At 47.9% G+C, this 22,556-nt stretch overlaps 1 protein-coding gene across 3 annotated transcripts in view; it reads right to left on the bottom strand.

Annotated features, from left to right (window-relative positions):
- Positions 1-22,556, bottom strand: part of LOC134958471 (sodium- and chloride-dependent creatine transporter 1-like) — a 172,954-nt gene that overhangs the window by 8,042 nt on the left and 142,356 nt on the right. For all 3 annotated transcript variants that reach the window (XM_063941115.1, XM_063941114.1, XM_063941116.1), the window contains exons 9-12: positions 18,007-18,119; positions 16,736-16,873; positions 15,967-16,069; positions 2,084-2,184 (exon numbers count right to left, since the gene is read on the bottom strand). In XM_063941115.1, the coding sequence (XP_063797185.1) occupies positions 2,084-2,184; positions 15,967-16,069; positions 16,736-16,873; positions 18,007-18,119 (455 nt within the window). The remainder of the gene's footprint in view (positions 1-2,083; positions 2,185-15,966; positions 16,070-16,735; positions 16,874-18,006; positions 18,120-22,556) is intronic.

Below are 22,556 nucleotides of genomic sequence, written 5' to 3'. Positions count from 1 at the left end.
TTTCTAGGTCGACATGTGCTAGGTCGACAGGTCAAAAGGTCGATATGAGTTTTGTTTTGTTTTTTTAACAATTTTTTTGAACTTTTTCATACTTAAAGATCCGTGTGGATTACGATTGGAACGGTAATCTGTCCCGATCAAAGCGGTAGCGGAGTGAGGCACCTTGCCCGAAGCATGGCGAGCGCAGCAAGGGGACACGGGGGGTCATTCCGAGTAGATCGTAGCTGTGCTAAATTTAGCACAGCTATGATCGTAAACTCAGACATGCGGGGGAACGCCCAGCACAGGGCTAGTCCCCCCGCATGTCAGTGCCGGCCCCCCTGCACAAATACAAAAGCATCGCATAGAGGCGATGCCTTTGTATTTGAGGAGTAACTCCCGGCCAGCGCAGCTCCTACGGCTGGCCGGGAGTTGCTCGTCGTTCCCGCTGGCCGCAGCTGCTGCGTGACACATCACGCAGCCGCCGTGGCCCGCCCCCCCAACGGTCCGGCCACGCCTACGTTGGCCGGGCCGCTCCCCCTAAACGGCGGCTTAACGCTGCCGTTCAGCCCCCTCCCGCCTAGCGACTGCCTCTGTCTCAGAGGCGATCGCTAGGTAACGAAAGCTGCCATGCACCGGCGCACTGCAGCGCCGGCGCATGCGCAGTTCCGTCCCGACCGCTGCGCTGCGACAAACTGCAGCGAGCGATCATGTCGGAATGACCCCCACGGTGCACTAATTGGGGTTCCCGGTCACTGTACGCAGAAAACGACCCCCCCCCCCCAAAAAAAACAACAACCTCATGTCGACCTTTTGACCTGTCGACCTAGCACATGTCGACCTAGAAACCCTGTCGACCTTCCAAACCTGTCGGCCTAGTGACTGTCGACCTAAACATTGTCGCCCTAGACACTGTCGATCTAATGATCCACACACCCCAAACGGATGGTATCGGGATCCCGGTGCTTGGGATGCCATCGGTCAGAGGGGCTAATTCAGATTGGATCGCATATCGCAATCCAACTGGAATTCTTGCGGTGGGCCCGTAGGCGCATGCGCAGTGCCCATACTGCGCATAGACCCGCACTTTCTGCAGGGGGTCGCAGAAAATGCGATCGCCTCTGCCTGTGAATCGGGCAGAGGCGGTCGCGGGGTGGGGGGCGGCAATGCTCACTTTCCAGGGAAGAGACGGAGCGTTACTGGGGCGGAGCACCGTGAACGATGGGCAGTGTGGTGCAACGGGGGCGTGATCGCGGCGGCTGTGTGACATCACGCGCAGCCGCCGCAATAGGAAGATGGCGCTGGGTCTCCTGCGGCCACAGCTAAGCTGAACCGGCAGGAGGCATCAAGATTTTTTTACGATGAAGCCGAAATTGCGAGGTGCTCGCAATTACTGCTTCATCAAGGAGGGGAGGCGCCAGTCAACATGCTGGGCGGTCTTGCCCTTCGATGGGCGGCCCCCCAGCATGCGATCCAAAGGATAGCAAATGCTGCTGATTAGCGGAATATGCTATCCTTACTGATTAGCCCCAGAATCCCGGCACCTGCTAGATAAGTATTCTAACCCTTCCCTTCTACCCTGACCCTCCTTACCCACAGCCCAGTGGCACAACTACTGAGGGTGCAGGGGGTGCTTCCAGGGACCGCAGCTCTCATACCTTTCTTTATCTTTCTCCCTGACAACCTCTCTCTCTCTCGCTTCTCTCTCTCTCTCTCATCCTCTATTTTTCCATGAAACCCTCCTCTCTCTCTCTTTGTCGCTCTGCTATCTCTTTCTCCCCTTGACATCCTCTTTGTCTCTCTCTCTCTCTCACTCCCCTTGCACTCTTTCTCTTGCTCCCCTAAGCGGAATTGTACTGACAAGGGGAGGGGAGTGGGGCCCTTTCAAGATTTCTAGTTACGCCCCTGCTGCAGCCTTACCCTAAACCCCCCACCCCACAGCCTAACCCTTACCCTCCCTCCCTGCAGCCTAACCCTCCAGCGTCGGTATTCTGACTGCCGGCATCCCGAACGATTGTATGTTTACTGGATCCCATCCTAAAGCTGTGCATATATATGGGGAGAAGGATACCGAGACTGGGGATTGGTCCTATAAATGACTTACCACACAGACTAGCGGGGTAATCACAGACCAGCACCATTTCATGTACGGGAGAGGCCGGTAACCGATCATCCGGGCAACGTCATCCATGAAGCGGTCAGCACCTGTGAGAGATAGAGTCCCACGTAACTGTGTCCTAAGGTATTTACAGTAACAGCAAAGCTCCTGGATAAGAGATTCTTCTATGCAATCACCCTGGCAGCCTACCTGGGGGGGCAGGATCGCCCAAGGTACATCGTATGCTGTCCTTTTACACACGATGTATCTTAGGCGATCCCAGCCATGCCTGCGGGGTCGGACGTGATTGAATGTGCAGCACATTCAATCTGGAGGATCCGATCCGATGCTCACGGGAATGCGCATCGGATCGGAAACCCCTCCAAAATGCCCGATTTCATCCGATATATCGGGCCAAATGCCCGAAATCGGATGAAATCGGGCATTATCGTCCTAGTGTATGGGGCCATTAAATGTGCTCAGAGAATCACATCTCCCTGCAAGTGGCCCACTGGCCAAGCCACCAGCACAGGACTCTTACCATAGCTGGGACAGTAGTTACTGTAGGTGTGTGTGATGTATGGAGCACCTGATTGGATGGGAGTCCTGGCCAATCCAATCAGATGCTGGATAAACTGAATCCGTTTGTCCTGGCTGCTACTCCCTGCTTGTATTCAGGCACAATGGACCTTGAAACTGGTTAAAGCACTTAAACACCTCCCTCCCCCCCCCAACTGCTACCTCACCCCAACTCTTAGAGAAAACGAAGATGGAACAGTGCGTTCTGAATGTGTAATGTCAACCAGTGAATGCCGATATAGTAATAATGTTAACTGAATGTCATTTTAACCATTTTGGCATTATAACTTTAAACATTATGCATTGCTATTAAGATTAAAGTTATAATGCCGATACAGTCACAATGCTCATATAACATTACTAGGTGACTCATCGCGCCCCACCGGCGCTCTTCAGACCGTCGCAAAGGGACTGCGCCCCCTTAACCCTTGCACGCCCTTGGGCCGTGCAATATTTAGATTATATGGAGTATTATCTCCAATCATAATTCTGTGAGTGGGTAAATATTGCACGGACAAAGGGCGTGCGATGGTTAAGGGGCTGTAGCCCCTTGTGACGGGTGAACTGCGCAGGGCACGATGAATCACTTAGTAGGTGCTGTGGTTGGGAGAGTGGCGGTTGCGGGGGATACGCGGATGGGGGTCCAGGGGTGCAGTGGGTGGGGGAGGGGAGGTTGCGGTGGTGCTGCGGGTGGGGGAGGGGCGGTTGTGGTGAAGCGGCAGGTGGGGGAGGGCCTAGTGCAGGGGTGCCGTGGGTGGGTGTGGGAGTCCGGAGCCACTACGAGTGGGGGAGGGGCGGGTGGGGGAGGAGGTCCGGTGGCACCGTGGTTGGGGGAGGGGCGGGTGCGGGGGTGCGGCGGATGGGGGAGGTATGTAGTGCAGTGTATGTTTGGTGTGTAGTAATGCAGTGTATGTATAGTAATGCAGTGTATGATGTATGTATGTATATATATGGATGGTGTGCAGCAGTGCAGTGTACGTGTGTATATGTATGTATAGTAATGCAGTGTATGTATGTCATACTTGCCTACCTGACCCTCTCCGTGAGGGAGAAAATGCTCTGTTCCTAGACTTTCCTGGTAATGTATGATTGCCATCACCTGTGGTGAAACACCTTTCTTATCAATTACCTAGCTCACCACAGGTGATGGCAATCATACATTACCAGGAAAGTCCAGGAACAGAGCATTTTCTCCCTCATGGAGAGGGTCAGGTAGGCAAGTATGATGTATGTATGTATATATATGTAATGTGTGCAGTGTATGTAGTGTAGCAGTGCAGTGTATGTATGTAAGTATGTATATCTCCTATATAATTGCCCAGATCTGTCACTCTGTGACTGTGTGGCTAACGCTGGGAGTGGCTAGGAGCTCTCATTGGGTTAGCAGCAGGTCTATAACACCCAGTCCATAGCTGATTGGGCGAGAAACACCCTGCCACACAGGTAACATCCAATGGGATGCTCTGCCTTTTAGCTGCTGTGTGTTCACAGAGCAGGATTAACAATGAGGCTGATCAGGGGCGGATTGGGCCACCGGGATGCCGTGCCAGATCCTGGTTGGCTGGTCCCGTTGTCCCCTCACAGGACGCCCGTCACCCCACCTCCCGCCCACTGCCGCGATCGGAGCTCAGCTCCGATCCAACAGCGTTGACCGAGAGCTTCTGTGCATGCATAGAAGTTCAATAAAGATGAAGGAAACATGGCCGCCGGGGGAACTGCTGCGCATGCGCATGCGCAGCAGCTCCTCCATAAGCCTTCACAGATCCCGGGCCATCAGCACAGGCGTGCGCACGGGGGGGGGCCTGGTGCGCACAGGGACCCCCTAATGTCCGGCACGCCTGCAGCACAGTGATCAGTGATCACAGTGCTCATTCCTCTGCTGCTGCGCCCGCCGCCTGGTAATGTGAGTGACAGTGTACAGATTTCTGGCCGGTGGCCACATTGGGTGCACTGTATGACATTGATTCATGCTCCTAGCTCTGTCCCGCTATGTTACATGATGATGTTATGCCGCGCGCCCTCCTTCCCTGCTCGCCTGCTCTCTTTCTCCCCTGCCTGGACTCTTTACTCGTGTGCCGGCCTGTCTATACGGCGTATACAGGTTGAGTATCCCATATCCAAATATCCGAAATACGGAATATTCCGAAATACGGACTTTTTTGAGCGAGAGTGAGATAGTGAAACTTTTGTTTTTTGATGGCTCAATGTACACAAACTTTGTTTAATGCACAAAGTTATTAAAAATATTGTATTAAATGACCCCCAGGCTGTGTATATAAGGTGTATATGAAACATAAATGAATTGTGTGAATGTAGACACACTTTGTTTAATGCACAAAGTTATAAAAAATATTGGCTGAAATGACCTTCAGGCTGTGTGTATAAGGTGTATATGAAACATAAATGCATTCTGTGCTTAGATTTAGGTCCCATTGCCACGATATCTCATTATGGTATGCAATTATTCCAAAATACGGAAAAATCCGATATCCAAAATACCTCTGGTCCCAAGCATTTTGGATAAGGGATACTCAACCTGTAGTATACGCCAACACCACAGCCAGCATTACAGGTCAGCTAGGACAAGTGAGACAATACTACAAGTCACCGCTTAGTGATTAGTGACTCAGTGACCTTTAAGTAAACTGCAATACTGTATATATTATATACAGATTTCCTTTTTTAAATTTTTTTGGTTATACATATATATATATATCATATATTATATATATTAGGCCAAATCTGTGACTCTGTGCCTGGCCTGTAACGCTGGATGGAGTCACAGGGCTGGGCGGAGGCAACGGCCTCTGCCCTGTGACAGCACAACACTAGGGAGGCGGACACAATCACCAAGGAAAAGTCGCCAATGGACGGACGCCCCACCGTGCCCGGTCACACAAGAGCCGGATTAAGAGGGGTGGGCGGGGGGTTACTACCCCGGGACCCCCTAACTTAAGGGACCCCTCAGCCGGAGCTCTGTCGCCATTACTCAGGTTGCCAGGGCAGAAGGGATCCACGCTTCTGGGGTCGGAGTGCGGGCTGTGCATGCGGCTTCCTCCTCTCGGGCAGCACGGTCGAGCAAACTCCAGCCTCCGCCACTACTAGGAGAGATGCTGCTGGCGACGGAGGCTGCAGATTGCTTGACCGTGCTGCCCGAGAGGAGGAAGCCGCATGCACAGCCCGCACTCCGCCCTCGGCAACGTGGATCCCTCCTGCCCCGGCAACCTGTTGTCCTCTCTTCCTGCTGCAGCGCGGCTCCCTTTGCCTGTGTGACCGGGCCAGGTGAACAGCGCGTGCAGCTGGGGGGAAGGGGTGATGGTTATTGGCGGGGGTGGGGTGTGCTGGGGATTTTGTGCTGGTAATCGGTGGGGGGGGGGGGATTGTGCTGGTGATCGCCAGGGGGGGCGCACTCCTATCTTGGCTGCCCTGGATCCCCCCAGGGCTTAATCCGGCCATGTATACACCTACACCCCACGCCATGGACCCCTCACTTACGCAACCCCATCACCACCTAACACAGGGGGGCCATGCAGACCAACACACGCCATTTGCACAACGCCACACGACCCACCCATCCCTGCTCACACAACACTCCCACTGCACGCACCATGCTGCGCTCCGGACACAGCTGCCAGCTCACACACACACTGCAGGCCTGTGGAAACGAGAGCCTCCGTTCCCGGCAACACACAGCCACCCACACCCCAACTGACACCCACACCACGGAACCCTCCCTCCGCCAAACCCCGTCACCAGCTACCAAATCCAGCTACTGAGGGAACATGCAGACCGGGAGCCGCCATCCGCGCAACGGACCAGCACACACCATGTTAACACTGCCCGTTGCTGCACATGCGACGCCGCATCACACTGCAAGCACCCCGCACCTCACTCTGTACCTCCGTTAGGTGTATCGCCACAACTGCCCCCAGCCCCGCGGAAGACATGTATGTTCCAAGCCAGCACCAGACACCCACACCGCGGGACAAGAGACACGAGCGCACATTCCAGATTCTATACACCTAACGCAGCCAGACACTCACACACGCCCACCTTGCACTATCACCAATCCCCGTATGTGCAGCAATGCCTTTTGCCCTAATCCACACTCGCATGCCGCCATCACAAGGGGGGAACAAGTGCAGCCTCATGGTCCCAGCACAGCCCTATTACCACAACACTTTACAGCTCCAGCCATCAGCCAGAGACATACCATCGCCTATCAGTACAGAAACAGAGCAACCTCTTCTCCCTTACACACACAAACACTCACCCTCCACACTCTTAAAAACACGCATGCACCCTCCCCCGCCCGCTGCACACACAAAACACCTTCCCCATCCTTCTTACACCCCCACCCACCTACAACCCCCCTGCCCCCATCACCCTCACACCACATGAAAAAACACAACCCTCACACACCCAACACTACAAATTACAAACAACCCCACACCAATGCAACCACCTGTCAACACCCGCCACACACCACAAGCCCATCCCACAACCACAATAACCCCATACCTGCCACCCACCCCCCTGCACCACAACACAACCTTCCCAATCTGCCTAACCCAGTCACCCCCCCCCCCTTGCATGCACACACCACAACCCACACAAAACCCTCCACCATCCATCCCATGTGGACCTCTTCCACCCATGCAAACTTCCAACCCCATCCCCCTGCCACCCACAACCACAACTCCATCACACGCTACACCTACTGTCACCACCCCCATCCCTCACCCCTACCCAAAACATACACAGTCACCGGCCCACCACCACGCACTTGCGCAAGCACCATAAAACACTACCCACAGCATTTTTGCCACCCCCACAGCAGACTACGTTGCCCTCCCAAACAACACTCCACCACGCACATTCCCTTCAACACCCTCCACAATCCAGGCCAACACCACCCTAAACCTATCACACATCCACCTCCCTCCCTCTACAGCCAACTCATTATCTCAAACCATCAAAACACCAGTTAGCGCACAACACTACCCGCATATCCTTCAGCCACAAAGATGCAAATCGCAACTCCAACATCTGCAAACCAACACACCTCAACCCCCAACAAACACCCTAACACCACATCCTCTTCTCCTTACCACACGAAGGAACAATCCATCCACCCCTCCCCTCCCCCAAACACACCATGCACGCACCCTCCACACATCCCTGCTCGCACAACACCAGTTCCCCATACTTGCAAAACCACCACCCACCAACTCCACCTTAGCAACCACAAACCCTCACAGCTATTAACACAACCCTTGCACACCCACAACTCCAACACACAACAAACCCCGACACTACAATTCAACCACAACACCTCACAAACACATCCATCAACCACCCAAGCCACATACCTAACACCCACCTTCCACAAATACACCACCCCCTGCCCCTCAACACAACCTTCCACATCCCCCTTGCCTACCCCCCCCCCCCCCCCCCACTCACAGGCACACACCCCAATACCCTATACAACCCACCCCATGTAGACATCCCTCAGCCATGGCACCTTCGTCTACCCTCCCCCTAACCCCTACACCTCCACCAAGTGGAACACCTCCTCTCCCCTACCAGAACCCTCACCCCTAGCCCAAAGTATACAGTGAGCGGACCACATCCACCGTCCAGCCTCAATCTGGTCACCCACCAACCGCAGCATCTTCGGCCCAGCCAGCCGAATCCATGTACACCTTCCCACAACACACTCTGCCACCCACAGTCCCTTCACCCCCCTCCACAATGCAGCACAATACCACCCAAAACCTATCACATACAACATCTGCCCCTAACCGTAAACCACATACACCTCAACCGCCCCCCCCCCCAACCTCCACCTCCACCAAAAAAAAACACTCTGAAACTACTATTCTACACCTTGACATTTCTCTGGGGGTTACGGGGGCGTAGCCACTTACGATGGTGTGAAGAGCGCCCGTAGGGCGCAATGAATCACCTAGTGTATATATATATATATATATATATATATATATATTGGGGCAGAATGGACGGTGTAATGGTTAGCATTACTGCCTCACAGCACTGAGGTCATGGGTTCGATTCCCACCATGGCCCTAGCTGTGTGGAGTTTGTATATTCTCCCCGTGCTTGCATGGGTTTCCTCCGGGTACTCCAGTTTACTCCCACATTCTAAAAATATACTGGCAGGTTAATTGGCTCCCAACAAAATTAACCCTAGTGTGAATGTGTGTGCGTGTATATGTGGTAGGGAATATGGATTGTAAGCTCCACTGGGGCAGGGACTGAGGTGAATGACCAAATATTCTCTGTGAAGCGCTGCGGAATATGTGTGCGCTATATAAATAACTGGTAATAAATAATAAATAAATGTAAAAAAAAAAAAAAAAAAATATATATATATATATATATATATATATAAAACATACAGTATCTCCACTATGTGGAAAAGACAGCACTCTCCAGATTAAAGTTTCAAAAATCAAAAAAAATGGGTATTTATTATAAAGTCTATCTCACAGTTTCCAGGAAATGTCCAACGTTTCGGTCCACACCGGGACCTTTTTCAAGGTATACAGCAACAGAACATCCGGTACAGCAGTGCAGCATAAGTCAAATGAAGTAGGGAAACTGGAGCGCAAGTTTGTGCCCCCCGCTGCCCGCTCTGTCCCGCTGCCGCTGCCCGCTCTGTCCCGCTGCCGCTGCCCGCTCTGTCCCGCTGTGAAGGGAACTAGATGCGTAGCGTCTAGTTTCCCTTCGTGGAGAGGATCTTTACTGTGCGGTGCGCGATGACGTCCCTAGAACCGGCCCTGTGTGCAGTGTATGTATGTAGTGTAACAGTACAGTGTATGTATATATATATATATATGTATGCAATGTGTGCAGTGTATGTAGTGTAATGTAGCAGTGCAGCGTATGTATGTCTATATATATATATATATATATATATATATGTGTGTGCAGTGTATGTATGTATGTAGTGTAGCGGTGCAGTGTATGTATGTATATATATATATATATATATATATATATGTAATGTGTGCAGTGTATGCAAGTATGTATGTATGTATGTATGTATGTAGTGTAGCAGTGCGGTGTATGTATGTATATATATATATATATATATATGTAATGTGTGCAGTGTATGTATGTAGTGTAGCAGTGCAGTGCAGCGTATGTATGTATGTATGTATGTATGTGTGTTTATATATGTAATGTGTTCAGTGTGTGTATGTATGTATGTATGTATGTATGTAGTGTAGCAGTGCAGTGTATGTATGTATATATATATATATATATATGTAATGTGTGCAGTGTATGTATGTAGTGTTGCAGTGCAGTGTATGTATGTATATATATATATATATATATATATATGCAGTGTATGTATGTAGTAATGTATGTATGTAGCAGTGCAGTGTATGTATGTATGTATGTATGTATGTATATATACATATATGGTCTCCTATTGGCCTAGCTCTGTGACTGTGACTCCGCCCAGCGTTAGCCACACAGTCACAGAGTGACAGATCTGGGCAATTATATAGAAGATAGAAGACTACTGTACTGTGTCAGCATTTTCTGGTTAGCATTAAGCTATCAGCAGTGTGATTGCCTCCATTCTGAATGCTGACCATACTGAACTCCTTGGAAGGAACCTGAAAGTTTAAGATGGGAAAGTAATGCACAGTCAGATAGAAAAAATGATTATTGGAGCTTTGCAGACACTGATGAGGTTTAATGCGTTGTTGATAGCAATAGCGCCACCTTCATGCAGTAGTGAGGATTGCATAGATAAATCTTCTAATTGTTTTACCGTAATAAACCACTAGATGGCTCTGTAAAACAAGTTATAGTTTAATTTTATGGGCTGTAAGGCCCTATTATCATTCAATAGTTGCGGCATATCCCCCAAAAAGTAAACACCTGTTTTCAGTACCTGCAAATACTGTATTAGGTATCGCCCTAATGCATGAAAGAGGGAATGCAGCAGATACAGTATTTCTGATATCTGCTGCGGTCCCTCCATTTCCAACAGCAGACACAGCCTATGGGTTCGTTAGTAGACAGTGCATACGCAGGAGTCACTTCACTGGGAGCACATCGCAGGGACGGGATCCGCCTGTACCCGCACTGCATGTGTAGATTTATACACCCGGGCGGTACTTATCTTCACGAATAGCAGCGATAAAAAAATTACATTTACCAGATCTAAAACCCAATGATTGATACATATGTCCCATACTTTATAATGTTCCAGAAACGTTCACATTATTCTAAGTTAGATGCAAGCTGAAACGCACATGGATCCCATGGAAATCTGGGAACCGCGTATGTACCATAGAAAGCAATCGCAAACTGCACACACGGCGCCATACCATGCATGTGCACACGGACGGAGACTGTACAGTAGTCAATGCTGCAAAGGCCATACAGTACAGCAGCCACAGGTGCATCCTACTTAGAATATCCGATGATTTTAAAAATTCAATAACAATGTTGACGCGTTATACCGTATGAAAACCGTGTCCTGATCATGTGAGTGGCTAGATATAATTAAGCCCCTGTTAGACCATGGGGGTAAATCTCCTAAGTGTCGCTTTGTGGTAATACGGCAATTTGCAGCAATTTCACAATCCACTGATTCCCTAAAGGCGAAACTGACGGGAATTCAGACATCAGAACACAGCTGACCTTCAGTGCAGGATCAATGGATTTTACATTAGGAGTAGCAAAACCACAGATTTACTAAACGACTGGTTTAGATCATCCTGAAAAACCACAGACAAACCTACCCAATCAAATGACCTGCATCTGGAGTTTGCATCAAGCACTGCACATATCAGTGGGATAAGGGGGATCTCTGCAGGCTTTGATGTTTACTAAGTGTATTAATAGGATAAAGGTAAAAATATACTGTCTACTTGGCTTGAGTAGGAGCCATCCTTAAGGATTTAGTGAGTAATAAGTGAGCAAACAAGGGATGCGGGGGGAGCGATTACAGGTGCAAGTGGGCACTTGATGCTGGCACTTTGGTTGTTCGAGTTTCAGAGCCCTAACTAGGGGTGGGTAGACAGTGAGCGCACCGTCCGCATCCACCACAATTGGCCACCTATCCCCTAAGTGCTCCACTGACGACTGCTCCGCGCTCCTCTCGCTCCCCTGTGAACTCTGCAGCATCCACCATCTACCAGCCGCAGCCCCAACTCTCGGGGCGAAAGCAGCATCAACCTCTGCCCAACCAGAGGGCATCGTCGGCTGCGCCAATCTCAAGCTGTCCCTTTCTCCAGGCCATCTGGGACACGGCTGTCGGCTACTACTGCCACCGGCTAAGTTACTCTACCACAGGATTCCTCTCCCCCTTATACTCCATCCCCTCCATCTCCTGCGGTGTCTAAGGAGGGACTGGAGCACAGGAGCCATTCCTCAGCAGCAAAAAATGTAAGCAGTAGCATCGCTGCTCTGGGGTGGGATAGGGGAGGTGGGGGTGCTCTCTCTATCACAGACGCACATTGACACTACACCCTGCTAACACACACACACACACTGCTCATCACCGACAATACACCCTGGGGGAGGGGGATGAGGAAGTGGATGAATAAGGTGTAGGGGCTCTACTGTGGTGTATAAGGGGCATTACTCTGGTGTTATGTGAGTAACGGACGCTACAGTTTGGTGTAATTTGAGTTATGGATGCTACCTTGAGGTGTAATATCACTAGTGGATGCTACCGTGGGGTGTAATGTGAGTAACGGACACTACTGTGCTGTGTAATGTGAGTAACGGATGCTACCTTGGAGTGTAATTTTAGAAACGGATGCTACCTTGGGGTGTATTGTGACTTGCAGACGCTACCGTGGGTTGTATTGTGAATAACAGACACTTCTGTGGGGTGTAATATGAATAACGGACCCCACATTGGGGTGTTATGTGGATAACGGACACTACCAGGGGGTGTAATGTGAATAACAGACACTATCATGGGGTGTAATGTGAGTAACGGACACTACCGTGGGGTGTAATGTGAGTAACGGATGCTACCTTGAGGTGTAATGTGAGTAACGGACGCTACTGTGCTATGTAATGTGAGTAACGGAAGCTACCGTGGGCTGTATTGTGACTAGCGGACTCTATCGTGTGGTGTAATGTGAGTAACGGACGCTACCATAGGGTGTACTGTGACTAGCGGATGCTATCGTGGGGTGTAATGTGAATAACAGACACAGCCGTGGGATGTAATGCAGAGTACAGACACTACCGTGGGGTGTAATATGAATAACAGGCCCCGCGGTGGGATGTAATGTGGATAACAGACACAACCGTGGGGTGTAATGTGAATAACAGACAATATCGTGGGATGTAATGTGAGTAACGGACACTACCCTTGGGTGTAATGTGAGTGACGGACTATACCTTTGGGTGTAATGTTAGTAACGGACGCTACCTTGGGGTGTAATGTGAGTAACGGACGCTACCTTGAGGTGTAATATTACTAGTGGATGCTACCGTGGGGTGTAATGTGAGTAATGGACACTATCGTGAGATGTAATGTAAATGAGGGCCACTACCGTGGGGTATAATATGAATCATGGACACTACCATGGGGTGTAATGTGAATAACGGACGCTACCTTGGCGTGTAATGTGAGTAACGGATGCTACATGAGGTGTAATGTGAGTAACGGACGCTACTGTGTAATGTGAGTAACGGATGCTACCTTGGGGTGTATTGTGACTAGTGAACGCTACTGTGGGGTGTAATGTGAATAACGAACACAACCATGGGGTCTAATATGAATAACGGAGACTACCGTGGGGTGTAATGTCAATAACGGACGCTACCTTGTAGTGTAATGTGAGTAATGGATGCTACCTTGGGTGTGAATAACGAACGCTACTGTGCTGTTTAATGTGAGTAACGGATACTACCTTGGGGTGTAATGTGAGTAACGGATGCTACCTTGGGTGTAATGTGAATAATGGACGCTACTGTGCCGTGTAATGTGAGTAACAGACGCTACCTTGGGGTGTATTGTGACTAGCGGACACTACCGTGGGGTGTAATATGAATAACTGACACTACCATGGGTTGTAATGTGAAAAACGGATGCTACCGTGGCGTGTAATGTGGATAACGGACACTACCGTGGGGTGTGATGTGAGCAAGGGACACTCCCGTGGGATGTAATGTGAGTAACGGACACAACCGTTGGGGGTAATATGAATAACGGACACTTACTTGGGGTATAATGTGAATAACGGAACCTACTGTGGGATATAATGTGAATAACGGAACCTACCGTGGGGTGTAATGTGGATAACGGACACTACCGTGGGGTGTAATGTCACTAATGAATGCTACCTTGAGATGTAATGTGAGTAACGGACGCTACCTTGGGGTGTCATTTTAGTAACGGACGCTATCTTGGGGTGTAATGTGACTAGCAAACGTTACCGTGGCATGTAATGTGAGTAACGGATACTATTGTATGGTGTAATGTGAACAAGGGACACTACCGTGGGGTGTAATGTGTATAACGGACACTACCATGGGGTGTAATGTGAATAACGGACACTACCGTGGGGTATAATGTGAATAACGGACACTACTTTGGGGTGTAATATGAATAACGGACACTACTTTGGGGTGTTATGTGCATAACGGACACTTGAGTGTAATGTGAATAACAGCCTCTGCCGTGTGATGCAATGCGAGTAATGGAGGCTACTGTGCGGTGTAATGTAACGGACGCTACAGTGTGGTGTAATGTGAGTAGAGGACGCTACCTTGGGGTGTAATGTGAGTAACCTTTGCTACAATGGGGTGTAATGTGAGTGACGGATGCTACCGTGGGGTGTAATGAGGATAACAGACACTACCGTGGAGTGTAATGTGAATAACGCACACTACCTTGGCGTGTAATGTGCATAACGGACACTAGAGTGTAATGTGAATAACGGACTCTACCGTGTGATATAATGTGAGTAACAAACGCTACCTTGGGGTGTATTGTGACTAGCGAACGCTACTGTGGGGTGTAATGTGAACAATGAGCACAACCATGGGGTGTAATATTGAATAACAGAGACTACCGTGGGGTGTAATGTGAATAACGGACGCTACCTTGTGGTGTAATGTGAGTAACGGACGCTACTATGCTGTTTAATGTGGGTAAAGGATGCTACCTTGGGGTGTAATGTGAGTAATGGACGCTACTGTGCCGTGTAATGTGAGTAACAGATGCTACCTTGGGGTGTATTGTGAGTAACGGACACTACCGTGGGGTGTAATGTGGATAATGGACACTACTTTGGGGTGTAATGTGAATAACGGACACTACTTTGGGGTGTTATGTGCATAATGGACACTAGAGTGTAATGTGAATAACAGCCTCTACCGTGTGATGCAATGTGAGTAATAGACGCTACTGTGCGGTGTAATGTAATGGACGCTACAGTGTGGTGTAATGTGAGTAGAGGACGATACCTTGGGGTGTAATGTGAGTGACGGATGCTACCGTGGGGTGTACTGAGGATAACATATACTACCGTGCGGTGTAATGTGAGTAATGCACACTACCTTGGCGTGTAATGTGCATAACTGACACTAGAGTGTAAAGGAAATAACGGACTCTACCGTGTGGTGTAATGTGAGTAATGGACGCTACCTTGGGGTGTATTGTGACTAGCGGATGCTACCTTGGGGTGTAATATGAGTAACTGACGCTACCTTGGGGTATAATGTGACAAGTGGACGCTACCGTGGGGTGTAATTGAGTAACTGGTGCTACCATGGTGTGTAATGTGAGTGTTGGATGCCACCGTGGGGTGTAATGTGACTAGCGGACGCTACCTTGGGTTGTAATGTCAGCAACGGAATCTACCTTGGGGTGTAATGTGAGTAACGGATGACACTTTGGGGTGTAGTGTGAGTAATGGACGGCAGATAAACAAACAACTCTCTACAGCCAGCGGGTGTGGGGTGGGGGGTGTTGTGGGCTGCCTGCTCTGTAGCCGCCCGGTAGGTAGAGGTTGACGCGGGTCGCCCGTTCACTGCCGGCCACAGTGTTTGGGACGCGGCTGCTGAAATGTAAAAAGAAAAAAGCGCAATGTTTGAAGTGCCGGTATACCATACCGCTGTATACTGGCACACTTCGAGCACTGGCTGGCACAGTATATTGACTGATGGCTGATTAATGTGGCAGCACTTCTGGTGGTAGACGCGCAAGGAAATAAATGAACGAGGGTCTCTCTGCTGTTGATATTGGTAATTTTGTAAGATCTGTGATTGGTTGTTGTGGCAGAAACTCTACCTACCGTAAACCCACGCAATAACCACACACTCCCAGAAGGCCTGCCACAGAAGAGTAATGCCACTTGCGGAATAGTAGTCGAAAAGCTGGAAGACGTACATCCCGCCCTGAAATCATACAATGTGTATTAGTGATCTGACGAGATGCCACGTCCCCATCCTCACTCTGCCTGCTCATGTGATGTTCTACGATGTATCTACAGTACAGTGTCTAGACAGCTGAGTGCAAGCTATTGTCTCTGTTACCTGCCATATCAGACTGTTTGAAGGGTCCTTGGCTAGGGATACGGACAGAGGTCCTGATTCTGAGTCAGATGCATCTGCGGCTACTTCACCGTACGGCCACGGCATCCTATTTACAACCTTATGTTAATGCTTGAATCTGGCCATGTACGCCGAGTGTCTAGGCATGCTGGATTCACAGTTGTCCATCTCTTTCTACAGCACATGTGCAGTATTCATATATCTACGATATCTTTCCGCAATTTCACATACATCTGACTCAGGATCAGGCCCAGAAAGTCTGGTGTGCACAGTAAAGATATGGCAGCACTATCTGAAGTATATAAATTCCATGGAATGTTTGATGTGATAGCTTGGACTTTAGCTGTGGTTTTTACTAAACTGCTGCTCCCAAGGTGCAGCTACTAAACTGCTGCTCCCAAGGTGCTGCTACCAAAGTGCTGCTTTCCATGATACACAACCCCTCCCCTCTCTTAAAATGGAACCAATTACTGAGTAGTACTTATGTTTACAACATCTCGTGTTTCTTACCTCGGTCACCATGGAGAGGTCAATAATGAAGCATAGAAGGCAACAGAGTGCAGCGATGACCTCCCTGCGCAAAAAGCCATTAATTGGGTGAGGAAATAAATCCAGGATCCCGGTAATGAATCCCTCGACCCCCACAAACTGTTTAGAGATAGAAGGGAAGTGCATATTAGAAGACAGGCAGGATGTGTCCAGGAAGACTAGCTGAACGTACAAAGTTCACTTGAGTTCCCCATACCCTCAACCCTGCACACCATTACACAGACTGGATTTCTCCCGCATTTTCCTCCACCTCTGCCCTGATGGTGTCAGTGTCCAACCTCTTCTCTGTCCCTCGCCCACGTAAGAGAAGAGGAAGGTGATGAGGAGACAGCTGTCCTGTTGGGAGTGGAGGGGAGGTCCTGCTCAGCACTTGGAGATATCACACAAAAACGAGACATTGCTCCTGGGTGCCAAAATATGACCAGAGCATCCCAACAATAAAAACATATGTTAAGCCTCCACCCATTATTTAAGCCACAATATAAAATGACAAGTCTGTATTTTTATAGAAGTGTGTAGCTCGGGGCCGGATTCTGAAAGAAAGAAAACAAGACATGACACATAACCCTGATGGACAAACACGTCTTGTTTTCAGTTCCTACTCACTTTTGTTTGATTACTGTCCTTTTTTTTTTTAACTGCTGCTAGTCCAGGTTTTGTATATTAACTGAGACTAGCTTAATCAACCACAACATACAGATGGGTCCACAGTTATCTTGACTGCTTTTCTGCGCCTAGGCACAACATGATTTATTATCATAAACCATTCATCTATTGTTCTCAGCTGCAATACAATACAGAGAACAATACAGCAGGGGATTAAGTTTTTACAGCAGGGGATTAAGTTCGACTGGCCAGTCTCAGTTAATCCTATTAAAGGTCAAGATAAATGTGGACCCATCTGTAGATAAGTGACATACAGTTTCTCATAAGATAAGATTTAGTCCAAGAGCTGGAAGTCAAAGCACAATGTATCTCTTATCCGTACCCTAGTTATTTTGCGGGTAAATGGAACATTGAGTGATTTGTGGACTTTATAATTGAATTTGGTTGACTTGTCACACCTGGCCAACCTGTGTTGCCCAGGAAGGCTCTGAGATATAAATCCGGCCCCGAACTATAAGAAATCTCATGACGCCCCAATATGGCGTTCACCTTTCCATTCGCCAACTGTGTAGATGTTCACTTAGCTAAATCCATTAAATACATTTTCCCCAAATCCCTGGGATTACCTGGCTGTCTAAACCAAGAACCAATAGCATAAAGAAGAACAGGGCAGCCCAGATGGGAGCAAAGGGCATCAAAGTTACTGCCTTTGGGTAAGCGATAAAGGCCAATCCAGGACCTAGGGAGAAATGGTCAGACAAAGGAGAGCATCAGGTCATGACTGTGAGGTTACATTTACATAAGCTTTAATGCTGCTGTGCAGAACAAAAACTAAGATGACTGAGCACCAGGTATGGCACTGTATATCAGACTGAGGACCACACATGGCATTGTATATTAGACTGAGGACCACACATGGCACTGTATATCAGACTGAGGACCACACATGGCACTGTATATCAGACTGAGGACCACACATGGCACTGTATATTAGACTGAGGACCACACATGGCACTGTATATCAGACTGAGGACCACACATGGCACTGTATATTAGACTGAGCACCACACATGGCACTGTATATTAGACTGAGCACCACACATGGCACTGTATATTAGACTAAGCACCACATATGGCATTGTATATTAGACTGAGGACCACACATGGCACTGTATATTAGACTGAGCACCACACATGGCACTGTATATTAGACTGAGCACCACACATGGCACTGTATATTAGACTGAGGACCACACATTGCACTGTATATTAGACTGAGGACCACACATGGCACAGTATATTAGACTGAGGACCACACATGGCACTGTATATTAGACTGAGCACCACACATGGCACTGTATATTAGACTGAGCACCACACATGGCACTGTATATTAGACTAAGGACCACACATGGCACTGTATATTAGACTGAGCACCACACATGGCACTGTATATTAGACTGAGCACCACACATGGCACTGTATATTAGACTGAGGACCACACATGGCTCTGTATATTAGACTGAGGACCACACATGGCACTGTATATTAGACTGAGGACCACACATGGCACTGTATATTAGACTGAGCACCACACATGGCACTGTATATTAGACTGAGGACCACACATGGCACTGTATATTAGACTGAGCACCACACATGGCACTGTATATTAGACTGAGGACCACACATGGCTCTGTATATTAGACTGAGGACCACACATGGCACTGTATATTAGACTGAGGACCACACATGGCATTGTATATTAGACTGAGGACCACACATGGCACTGTATATTAGACTGAGCACCACACATGGCACTGTATATTAGACTGAGCACCACACATGGCACTGTATATTAGACTGAGCACCACACATGGCACTGTATATTAGACTGAGCACCACACATGGCATTGTATATTAGACTGAGCAGCACATATGGCACTGTATATTAGACTGAGGACCACACATGGCTCTTTATATTAGACTGAGCGCCACACATGGCTCTGTATATTAGACTGAGCAACACACATGGCTCTGTATATTAGACTGAGCACCACATATGGTACTGTATATTAGACTAAGCACCACACATGGCACTGTATATTAAACTGAGCACCACATATGGCACTGTATATTAGACTGAGCACCACACATGGCACTGTATATTAGACTGAGCACCACATATGGTACTGTATATTAGACTAAGCACCACACATGGCACTGTATATTAGACTGAGCAGCACATATGGCACTGTTTATTAGACTGAGCAACACACATGGCTCTGTATATTAGACTGAGCACCACATATGGCACTGTATATTATACTGTGCACCACATATGGCACTGTATATTAGACTGAGCAGCACATATGGCTCTGTTTATTAGACTGAGCAGCACACATGGCTCTTTATATTAGACTGACCACCACACATGGCACTGTATATTAGACTGAGCACCACATATGGCACTGTATATTAGACTGAGCACCACATATGGCACTGTATATTAGACTGAGCACCACATATGGCACTGTATATTAGACTGAGCACCTCATATAGCACTGTATATTATACTGAGCACCACATAAGGCACTGTATATTAGACTGAGCACCACATAGGGCACTGTATATTAGACTGAGCACCACATATGGCACTGTATATTATACTGAGCACCACATATGGCACTGTTTATTAGACTGAGCAGCACATATGGTGCTGTATATTAGACTGAGCACCACATATGGTGCTGTATATTAGACTGAGTACCACATATGGCACAGTATATTAGACTGAGCACCACATAAGGCACTGTATATTAGACTGAGCACCACATAAGGCACTGTATATTAGACTGAGCACCACATATGGCACTGTATATTAGACTGAGCAGCACATATGGCACTGTATATTAGACTGAGCACCACATATGGCACTGTATATTCGACTGAGCACCACATAAGGCACTGTATATTAGACTGAGCACCACATATGGCACTGTATATTAGACTGAGCACCACATATGGCACTGTATATTAGACTGAGCACCTCATATAGCACTGTATATTATACTGAGCACCACATATAGCACAATATATTAGACTGAGCACCCCACATGGCATAGTATATTAGACTGAGGACCACACATGGCATTGTATATTAGACTGAGTACCACATATGGCACAGTATATTAGACTGAGCACCACATATGGCACTGTATATTAGACTGAGCACCACATATGGCACTGTATATTAGACTGAGCACCACATATGGCACTGTATATTAGACTGAGCACCACATAAGGCACTGTATATTAGACTGAGCACCACATATGGCACTGTATATTAGACTGAGCACCACATATGGCACTGTTTATTAGACTGAGCAGCACATATGGTGCTGTATATTAGACTGAGCACCACATATGATGCTGTATATTAGACTGAGTACCACATATGGCACAGTATATAAGACTGACCACCACACATGGCACTGTATATTCTACTGAGCACCACATATGGCACCGCATATTAGACTGAGCACCACACATGGCACTGTATATTAAACTGAGCACCACATATGGCACTGTATATTAGACTGAGCACCACATATGGCACTGTATATTAGACTGAGCACCTCATATAGAACTGTATATTATACTGAGCACCACATATAGCACAATATATTAGACTGAGCACCCCACATGGCATAGTATCTTAGACTGAGCACCACATATGGCACTGTATATTAGACTGAGCACCACATATGGCACTGTTTATTAGACTGAGCACCACATATGGCACTGTTTATTAGACTGAGCACCACATATGGTGCTGTATATTAGACTGAGTACCACATATGGCACAGTATATAAGACTGACCACCACACATGGCACTGCATATTAGACTGAGTACCACACATGGCACTGTATATTAGACTGAGCACCACACATGGCACTGTATATTAGACTGAGCACCACATATGGCACAGTGTATATTAGACTGAGCACCACATATGGCACTGTATATTAGACTGAGCACCACATAAGGCACTGTATATTAGACTGAGCACCACATATGGCACTGTATATTAGACTGAGCACCACATATGGCACTGTTTATTAGACTGAGCAGCACATATGGTGCTGTATATTAGACTGAGCACCACATATGATGCTGTATATTAGACTGAGTACCACATATGGCACAGTATATAAGACTGACCACCACACATGGCACTGTATATTCGACTGAGCACCACATATGGCACCGCATATTAGACTGAGCACCACACATGGCACTGTATATTAAACAGCACCACATATGGCACTGTATATTAGACTGAGCACCACATATGGCACTGTATATTAGACTGAGCACCACATATGGCACTGTATATTAGACTGAGCACCTCATATAGAACTGTATATTATACTGAGCACCACATATAGCACAATATATTAGACTGAGCACCCCACATGGCATAGTATATTAGACTGAGCACCACATATGGCACTGTATATTAGACTGAGCACCACATATGGCACTGTTTATTAGACTGAGCACCACATATGGCACTGTTTATTAGACTGAGCACCACATATGGTGCTGTATATTAGACTGAGTACCACATATGGCACAGTATATAAGACTGACCACCACACATGGCACTGCATATTAGACTGAGCACCACACATGGCACTGTATATTAGACTGAGCACCACACATGGCACTGTATATTAGACTGAGCACCACATGTGGCACAGTATATTAGACTGAGCACCACTTATGGCACAGTATATTAGACTGATCACCACACATGGCACAGTGGTGTATTAGACTGAGCATCACATATGGCAAAGTGTATTAGACTAAGCACCACATATGGCACTGTATATTATACTGAGCACCACATATGGCACAGTATATTAGACTGAGCACCACATATGGCACAGTGTATCAGACTGAGCACCACATATAGCACATACTGTATATCAGACTAAGCACCACATATGGCAATGTATATTAGACTGAGCACCACATATGGCACAGTATATTAGACTGAGCACCACTTATGGCACAGTATATTAGACTGAGCACCACACATGGCACACTGTATTAGACTGAGCATCACATATGGCACAGTGTATCAGACTGAGCACCACATATGGCAC

The sequence above is a fragment of the Pseudophryne corroboree genome, chromosome 9 (assembly GCF_028390025.1).
Source record: "Pseudophryne corroboree isolate aPseCor3 chromosome 9, aPseCor3.hap2, whole genome shotgun sequence".
Taxonomy (NCBI): domain Eukaryota; kingdom Metazoa; phylum Chordata; class Amphibia; order Anura; family Myobatrachidae; genus Pseudophryne; species Pseudophryne corroboree.
The sequence above is the reverse complement of the archived record's forward strand: the minus strand, read 5'-3'. Positions and strand labels throughout refer to the sequence as shown.